This window comes from Papilio polytes, unplaced genomic scaffold (genome assembly GCF_000836215.1).
Source record: "Papilio polytes unplaced genomic scaffold, Ppol_1.0 DF823901.1, whole genome shotgun sequence".
Classification (NCBI taxonomy): Eukaryota; Metazoa; Arthropoda; class Insecta; order Lepidoptera; family Papilionidae; genus Papilio; species Papilio polytes.
This window is the reverse complement of record NW_013525303.1, coordinates 1,877,728-1,887,671: the sequence shown is the minus strand read 5'-3', so window position 1 is coordinate 1,887,671 and position 9,944 is coordinate 1,877,728. Positions and strand designations below refer to the sequence as shown.

Genomic DNA, 9,944 nt, shown 5'->3' with positions numbered 1-9,944 from the left:
CGCCCACGTTCAGCGCGTTGCTCAGCGCCCCGCCCATGTTAGATGACATACCCGGCGTGGGCATGCCTGCACCACCTGCTGCCCATACAATGTACTTTATTTTACAATAAATATTACTAACTATTTAGGATATGGTTAGCATTAGTAATATAGATAAATTAAAAAATGCAAGATAATTTTTAAACCATAAAATTATAACCCATATAACTAATCTTACTAATATTTTGAAAGCGAAAATTTAAATGAATGTTTTTTAGAGTTTATAGCCTAAACCGCTGAACGGATCTCGATTAAATTTGGCATAGATGTAGAGAATAGACTGGAAGAACAGGTTTACTTTTTTTTAATTCCACGGAAACTAGTTACAATAATAATAATAATTTATAACTATTGGGACTAGTTTATTGTGTAAAAAAAATGTAAGTTAAGTTAACTTTGTGGAATTTTTTCTAAAAATAAACATTTTTTTTTTCAATAATAATTTATTCATTCACTTTTGTATACATTTAATGGAAGCCTTGGCTACTGTAGTAAGTTGCTGTGTGTCACAAGAATCATTTCCTTCCCATTACATCATTACAATTTATTTAGCGTCTACATAAAGAAAAGAAAATAAAGAAATACATTAAAATGAGATAGAATTTTAGTAAAACTAGTTTACAATAGTACAATTATTACTAACCGGCGATAGTTGCAGCGGGGAGCGCGCCGGCTGCAGCCGCGGGGCCTTGCTTTATTATTTGCGTTATCTTTTGCTGTTGGATCACCTGAGGAAACAACTTTCTCACTCAAATACAAACAGATAGAAAGAGACGGAGTAACTATTTTGGTTATAGTGAAATTGGAGTATCTGTGATATTGAAAAAAAGTTTTTGATGTTTTAATGTAGGTTGTAAATTTGAATATTTGAAACATAAAATTACGTATTAGAGCGTGAGTACATCTTTGACTAAACTATCCTACAACGGTTGTGTGATTGTTTTGTAACTTCAACTGTTTAGTTGCACAACTAAAAATCGAGAAGTGTGCGCTCCATATAAGCTCATATGAATCATAGCGAGACTAAACAGTTGTGCGATAGTTTAGTTTCAGGTGTGCACACGCACTTATAGTATTTTTAAAAAAAATCATATTTCGCTAAAATGATGTATTTGTAATGTAACAAATTTCCGTTTTATTTAATTTTAATCTGTCTGTCATCAAACACTTTGTTCCGGGTAATCTCTAGTCTTATGTCTCTTATCTTACTAGACTGATTTTTTTTATTTTTTATTTATTTATTTATTCATATAAGTATACACAACAGCTAATTTAATCACACAATTACATAAGAAAATAGAACAAGTATACACAAAACAGATAAATTAGCCAACAGGTGCATAACTACATTGTAACAAACAATTTGTTGAGGTTCATTTCTCTAAGTAAGTACAATTTTGATAAGACTTTTACTAGAAAACTATTTATACAGCAGTAAATTGGGGTAAATTTAATTCTTCATAGAAGTCAACTAACCACTTACATAAGGAAGGCTAAAATTGTGTTGTAAAATGTTAAAAATTGTCCAAAGGCTTACCTTCCTCAATCTCTCAACGAAGGTGGCCTGGTTGTTAGGTATGAAGCCGAGGTAGGCCTTCTTGTCAGGAGTGTAGAGGAGGATCAGCACCTTGATGTCGCACTGAGGGGGAGACGACATCGGAGAAAAGTGGACACAACCCGCCTGTAACAATGGACACGGTATAAGACAACTGTTTCCCGTTGAAACATTCAACTAGGTCCAACGGGAAACATGCTTCTGATGAACTTATATATTATTATGAGTTATTATTTTATATATGTATACATTTATTAATATTATAGTGACATCACTGAATTTAGGTGTTAAAATTTGTTGTTTTTATGGCGATCGCGAATTATTTGGCTAAGATTATTTTTTTAATTGACAATTAGTTTGGCACAAAAAAAAAGAAATAATAATTCATTTTTTAAATACCAGAACAATATAAATGTTTAAATTTCAATATTATTCTTGAGAAAAAAGTAACATATAATTTATGAATAACTACAATCGTTTTAATATTTAAATTCAACAAAGCAATTTTTATGTAAAATATATCAATACGAAAAATGAAATAGTAAGTTAAAACAGTTTTATTAGGGACCGTACTCACATATCCGTTAACCATGACTTTAGTGAGTGCGTCAACTGCCTCATTCGGCTGCAAGTGGAACAGCACTGACTTGCTGTCACGCAAGTACTGTCCTCCGATGTTACTGATGAGCTGCTTCGGCATCAATTGCATCAGCAGCTTGCTCGGCCATGTTTCTACCTTCAGCTCGGGTTCCACATCCTTGGAGTTTGCTGATACCTACAACACAAAAAAAACACATAAAAACTACGTTAAAACTGTATCATGAAACTCAGATATAACATGCAAATAGAATGTCACCTCACTAGTCCCCTTACAGGATGTTTCCCGTTGAACCAATCAGACCACCGAACAAAGTAATGGGCATTCCCTTTGGATCGTATAAATTCAGATAATTATTCGAAACAATGTTTATACAAAACTGTTAAAAAATTGTTTAGATATATATATTTGTCATAAATTCTCATTTCTGTTGAAAAAAAAGTATATTTTTTTATAACATAAGGTGGCAAACGAGCAAGCGGCCACTAGAATCCGCCAAAACGGCGAGACGACCGCTGCCCATATACATCTGCAATTGCAGAATCGTTGCCTACCCTTATACGACGGAGGAGAAGACGCACATAAAGAGCTTATTTCCCCTTCCTATGCATTTCCTCCACTGTCAAATCCACTTCCCCTTCCCAAGCTCTCCTTATAAAAAAAGGGTGGTAAAGAGAAAGGGACTTAAATTAGGCCTCCGGGACCACACTCATCAGACGAAATACGGAATTGCTTCCATTTGACGGCTGTCTTCTGTGTGGTCGCGGTATTACTGGGGGCGTGCCCTGCAGTGCTAAGATATTAAAGCGGGCACTACCACTACTTATTACATAAAGATATATTACTAGCATTATAAATGCATTTGGATAAATGGATGTTTGTTAGAGGTTGTAGCCTAAACTCTTTGGATAAAATTTGGTTCAGATGTAGGACATAGCCTGTAAGAACACGGACTTAATTAAAAGTTAGTAAAATGTTAACCTGGCAAGGCAGATGTTTGGTGACCTTCTGCTGATCACCGGATGTTTTCCCCTTCTCCATCCACTCGAGGATACCTGACCAGATGTAGGTCCTCTTCAGCGGCGGTGCTGCACTCCCTGCTGAAGGTCCCGCCGTCTGCTGCAGCAGAACCGGCATACGCTGCACGGGGCCCTGCAATAAGATGGTAGATGGCATTGACAATGAAGATTCATTTCAACAGGTTAATAACTGAACTTCGTATTATCCTGGCATACAATACGTAAGTATAAAACGTACTAAGGTACATAACATATAAGTACGCTTGTTAATACGATACGTACTAAGCATGGTACATACTAAGACATGAATTACGCACGGTACAAAATACGGTTGTTAAATATAATACATACTAAGTATGATAGTACTAAATATTGTACTAGATTTGGTACATAATAAGTACGACTCGCAATACGGTACTTAGTACGCCGTTAAATATGATACGTACTAAATGTGGCAGTTACTACTCATAGTACGTACTAAGTATGGAAAGCACTATGTAATGTACATACTAAATGTAAAATCGTTATGTTTCGTACTAAGTATAGCACCCATTAGCAAGTATCTCAAGTTATTACACTTAAGATACTTAATATATATATACTACTATACTAAATACAACTTATTTAATTGATACTATCGCTTTAAACTCAGAGAAACAGTTCTCGTCGGGACTCAGGAGGCGTGCCAATCTATCCATCCTTCTAATGACAAGGACAGCTGTCAGCTAGGGACGTAAATTTTATGCCGATAATGTGGAGTTGCGCCAATTCTATAGCACGGTACTAATTTTATTCGTAACATGGAACGTACTAATTATTTCTTTACTAGCTGTTCGGCGGCGGATTCATCCGCGTGAAATTATAAAACTTTATTTTATTGTTTACATTTGTCAAATTATCAATAGCGAATGTCAAAATGACATGACATGACGTAACAAACCTTAGCAATCTTTCCTTCTGGATGTTGGCAGCAAGTTTTGGTCTCTTTCCCACATTAGGGTGTTTATCCAAAATATTTACCCCCTAAGTTTAATGGCGTGAAAATATATAGCCTAAAGCATTATGTAAGTGTAGGGCTTTTTATTAATAAAAGAATTATTCAAAAATATGGTGTAATTGCTGACATCTTATGCAACATAGAAGTGTGTGTTTACGCTTTATTATAATAGTATAGATAGTATACCTGTACGGGATGCGCGGGCGGAGGCGGGGGATACGAGGGCTGGGCCAGCTGTGTGAGCAGTGCGGAGTTGTTGGCGTATATCGGCTGCCGCACGCCCATCCAGCCGGGGCGCACGGCCGCGCGGATGTCGCGCTGGAACTGCGGCGCGGCGGGCCCGCGCGGTGGCGCTGCGGCCGCGCGCGCCCCTCTATACCCATCCATAATTTTTTAACTACATAATTACTAAGGAAACTTCAATAAACAGATAATGTTGGACAACAAATCAAAAAAGAGTCGCCCAGGGCAACGTACACAATGAGGGGCAAAAAGTATGCCCCCCAAAGTATGTCATTAAAGGGAGGTGAAGTAAACTTGCCTAGGGCGCTTGTAATGCTAAAACCGGTATTGTATACTAAAAGCTGTCTCAAATATAAAAAATGTGTAACTCCAGATGATTTGAGCAGTAATTTTGCCTGTAGATAATCTTTTTTTCAACTCGCAAAATATTGCTTAATTTATATTTATAAAATTCACAAAGTATAATAATAATTCTCACACAGGACTGTATTAAATCTAAAGAGATACAAAAGAAATATGAAGAGGAAGTATGATTCATTCTTCATTTGAAACATTTTTCACGTAATCTAACTACTTGGTACCAGATAGTTTAAATCGAGATATTACCATACAAAGTAGTTACCGGTGAAAAAATATTTTTCCCCATATGTAATTTATATATTTCTTTTTTTATTTCGGGAACAGGATTTATAAATATATAGTTTATAAATTGTTTAAATGCCTTTGATTAAAACCCACCCATACAAATCAGGCTGTACGTCAGGCGCGGGCGGCGGCGCGGGGCTCGGCGGCCGCTCCTTCAGGCTGTAGCCCCGCATCAGCACCAGGTGCCGCGGGTCCTCAAAAAACATACTTACATACTTAGTAATAATATTTAGTACTCCAATATTGTTTCAACACACTTTTTTTGAATCTTAATACACACTAATATGTCCAACCATTACAAAATAATGTATCATGGAAGTAGCTAATGTTTCTTGTTGACATTCTTTTTAATAGTAAGTTTTTTATTAGGATAAGAATTTTTGAAATTCTGTTTAGTTTTTTTTTGGGGTTACTTATTACATACAAAAATACAAATCTTTATAAAATTACTAGCTGTTCACGTGCGGCTTCATCCGAATCAAATTATAAATATTTTATTTTATTGTTTACATTTGTGAAGTGTCAAAATTCAAATTGCATAAATGACAACCTTGTTTCCTTTATGTTGGCACCTTGTAGTTTATAGTACCTTTCCCATATGAAGTTTTTTTCAAATCCATTTACCCCCTAAGTTTAATAGCATCAAAATATATATCCTAAAGTGTGTCGTAAGGGCTTTTGATTAAAGAAAGAATTATTCAAAAACTAGTTTTCACCCGCGATTCCGTTCGCGTGAAAATAAAAAAAAGTGAATGGCGTATGTGTTCTTCCAGACTGACCTCTATATCTAAACCAACTTTCATCGTAATCCATTCAGCAGTTTAGGCTAAAAACTCTAACAAACATCCATCCATCTAAACTTTCGCATTTATAACATTAGTATTACAAAAATATACTGTGATTGTACGGTGTATCCGTACATTCAAATAAAACTCCGTAGTTAAAGAAGAATATAGTCGTTTATTCTTAGAACTACGGGTGAGAATGTTAATGAGCACACGCGAACGCTATGGTGATTCTACGTGAACTGGTTATGAACGATTATCGCGCGTGTTATAACACTTGAAAACTCTTAGTCACGAAAAACATGTATTGTGCGGTGTTTACACCGTACAGTGATTGCTGACATCTTACGCCACGAAGTAGTGTGTTTACGCTTTATTATATTAGTATAGTTAGATTCTGTAATAATTACCTTAGCATAATTCCTTTGCTGTGCCTGGTGTAGCTCTCCACCCGCATGTTCGTACAGAGCCAGTAGTGCGGGGAGTCGTTTAGCCGAGGCTATCGACAGGTGGGCACCGCGGTCGTTTATTAAACGCGCTGCTTGTTCTATTGTTGCCGGAGCACCTATAGTCCCAAACACTTATGTCTTACAGGGTTATGTTTTTTATAATATAAGGTGGCAAACGAGCAAACGACCACCTGAATCCACCGAAATGGAAACCGACCGCTGCCCATAAACATCCGCAATTGCAGATGCGTTGCCTACCCTTAATTGACGGAGGAGGAGACGCACATAAAGAGGATATTTCCCCTTTCTATGCATCTTCTCCACTGTCAAATCCACTTTTCCTTCCCATCCTTTCCTTTTAAGAAAAGGGTGAAAAGGGAAAGGGACTAAAATGTTCACTGAGATCGTTCCCGGAGATCACCAGCAACACAAAGAGTTTGCTGGGGTTCTTCGGAGAGCTGGGTAGGCTGGAGAAATCCATGTCCTGTTCTCACGCAAAATGCGCACTAGCCATGGACTTGCGGAAACCATTACCCCTACTACTAATACCATGTCTCACAGACCTCTTAGAATTACGTACTGATTTTGGTCATTACTAGCCGTTAAATAATATATTTATTCCTGTAAAATTTTAACCTCATTCCACACTTTCATACTGTGAGTGTATAATAGTGTAATATAATAGTGTGAGGGTTTTAACCAGTTAAAACACCAGTGTAACCCTTGTTGGAGTTTAAATGCATCCTATGTAAACTGTTATAAGTTCAAACGCAATTTTTTACAATACAATACTTTAACATGGTATAATAGACAAGCAGAGTTTACAGTTCTTGTTACTAACATTTAATTTAAAAATTGAAAAAGTTGTACTAACAAGAGAAATTATATTATTAATTTACTCAAATTATAAATGCGAAAGTTTAGATGGATGGATGGATGATTGTAAGAGTTCGTAGCCTAAACGGCTAAACGGATTTTGATGAAATTTGGCATAGATGTAGAGGATAGTCTGGAAAAATACATAGGCTAGCTGCATTTGTTTTTTTTTATTTAATTCCACGCAGTTAGCAGGACTATATTATTAGGGGACATAATAAGTCTAATTTAAGTATACTTAATAGTTAAATGGTCACACTTATAACTTCAGGAAGTATTTCAACTTACCCTGTGGTACTAAACCTCCGGCATATGCAGAATAAGGAGGTGAACAACACAACAGTAATATGTGCATCGGAAGATCAGTGCGTCCCAGATCATCTAAACAAGATAATGCTGTAGATAATGCTTCGGTGACACAAGCACGGTTCTCCGCACAACCACCAGTGTAGCTGAAAAATAAATTTATATATCTATACTAATATTATAAAGACTTGGATTTTTATATTTATTGAAACTAAAAAACTTCCGGACAAATTTTAAAACATTTTTCACCATAAAAAGCAACATTATCAATAAGTAAAATTCAATAAGTTAATTCGTTACTTTTTTTTATTTTAAAGCGGACGATGTCTCAAGCAACAGCTTGGTAGTGACATCTCAGAACATCTCTATAGATGGGCTTAGAGCTAACCCAGAATTAGGGGCGGCTAAGCCATAGTCGATGCTGGCCCAATAAGGGTTGAATTTACACATATCTTTAAATTACTTTACATGTGTAGGTTGCATGCAATTTTTCCTTCATTCTTACAAAGAAAAGCAGAGGTTTACAACATTTGGCTTGATAATGAAGGCACTTTTTTGTACTTAGTCTTAATATGAAAGAATAATTACTACTAACTGTAATTTGTCAACTTCCTCAATAACATTCTTTGGACATGTAAATGGTCCATATGTGGTGACAGGGAGACTGGGGTGACAATCTGCTGCTTTGTATGCAACTATCCCGTAAACTGAACCACATCCACCACCTTCCTCTATGGCACCTCCATGAAAATATCTAGAAATAAAAATTAATGAATTCATTATCTTATATATACTTATAATTATTATACAAAATAACATAATCTAAATATTTATTTACACAATTAATTGTGTATTTACACAAATATGGCCTGCAAAATCCATATGATTGGTTTGTCACGGACAAACGGTGCAGTGATACAAGTTTATGTAGAGTGTACTATAGTTGTACAGATTTTAATGTTATATGATTTATAACACGGCTAAAACTCACGTGGGAACTTTCGGTGTAGGCACTGACCAGCGAATAAAGGCATCCACTCACCCTGAAGAAGGACTCCCTACGGGTTTGAAACTGGTCGGTGCCTACACTGAAAGTTCCCACGTAAGTTTTAGCCGTGTTATAAATCATATAGTATAATGACTCACGAAAGTTTTAATAAGATTTTTATGTGTTTAATTATATAGAACACATACATACATAACATACTGTATATAAATAAAATACTCTAATCATGGGCTATTTTCAATAAGATGGCTTTCCAAACACTTAATAAACAATTTAAATTTTGAATTAAGATTAGCTTACTTTATCTTATTCTCTGAAGACGATTTTTGTTGTTTAATCTATGCAAAAAATGCAATTATCAGTTATTCATGCCATAATCAACTTTTTCTTAATGTCATCTCTTTTTAGTCCTTCCTGATACTTCTACCATAATAAGGGCCTGTCCCACCACTGGCTGATAGAGGCTCAGATAGCTTATGTGACATCACAGCCAAATAAGGGAACAAAAATGGATATTTCCTTCACATATTTAACATGTTTGATTATCACAAAATTTACAATTTAGTGGGACAAGTCCTTATACAGAAAAAACATGCATTAAAGATATATGTTCACTAATACTCATTTGTATGTTATATTTTGTATCTATATCTCCCTGTTATTTTCCAACTTAGACATCGAGTTTCCGTCACCTCAGTCAAGATGCCCTTTTTGATCATGTCACTTAGGTATCCCAGTGTTGTACACACATCAAATGCATAACTTCCCTCCTCATAAAACGACATAACATTCATCCCAATCCCATCCATACGACTTTTTTGTTGACGGTACACGTACTACACTCAGTAGAACTGTACAGATGTAAAACAATGCGAGAAAACATTGTAAAGTGTTGGATACATTAATGAAATTGTTGCAATACTTACTCTAATGTGGGAATGATATAATTTGTTCGTAGTTCAGTTATATAGGCGCTGTTAGCTGATGTAGCTTCAATTACAAATATGATTTCAGCCTGTATAGGCGATTCTGGTGCGTTAATCACCATGTCTATATATTTTACTTATACTTAAACAGCATTTGAACCACTATATTTAAAACTTAAACGTTATACTACTATGCATATTTGCCCGTAAGAACTAAATGTTAAATATTTGTAGTTTGTTTTGTATTTGTATTGATTTTTCCTCTTGCCTTTGACATTGGCAGAAGTTTGACAACTGTGAATTTGCAAACTGGTAAATTGAACCGTGGTGTTATTTATAAGAAGACAGACTCTGTAAAGATCTAATTAGTTATTTAGTGAGAATCACTTGTTTATTTTTTAGATAATTAGATTTTATCTAATATGTTGTGTGTATGAGTTATTAATTTTACCTTCGTTTCCCAGAAAGTTTTTATACTGTATACTATATGTCAATGTCAT

At 35.4% G+C, this 9,944-nt stretch overlaps 1 protein-coding gene across 1 annotated transcript in view; it reads right to left on the bottom strand.

Moving 5' to 3' along the window:
• LOC106102825 (mediator of RNA polymerase II transcription subunit 25-like) overlaps nt 1-9,747 on the bottom strand; it is a 13,571-nt gene extending 3,824 nt beyond the window's left edge. The window contains exons 1-11 of the mRNA XM_013282410.1: nt 9,445-9,747; nt 8,108-8,266; nt 7,495-7,658; nt 6,292-6,446; nt 5,190-5,290; nt 4,395-4,581; nt 3,174-3,344; nt 2,172-2,369; nt 1,577-1,720; nt 683-767; nt 4-75 (exon numbers count right to left, since the gene is read on the bottom strand). Of these exons, the coding sequence (XP_013137864.1) occupies nt 4-75; nt 683-767; nt 1,577-1,720; nt 2,172-2,369; nt 3,174-3,344; nt 4,395-4,581; nt 5,190-5,290; nt 6,292-6,446; nt 7,495-7,658; nt 8,108-8,266; nt 9,445-9,566 (1,558 nt within the window). The 5' untranslated portion in view covers nt 9,567-9,747. The remainder of the gene's footprint in view (nt 1-3; nt 76-682; nt 768-1,576; nt 1,721-2,171; nt 2,370-3,173; nt 3,345-4,394; nt 4,582-5,189; nt 5,291-6,291; nt 6,447-7,494; nt 7,659-8,107; nt 8,267-9,444) is intronic.
• Nucleotides 9,748-9,944: the final 197 nt, after the last annotated feature.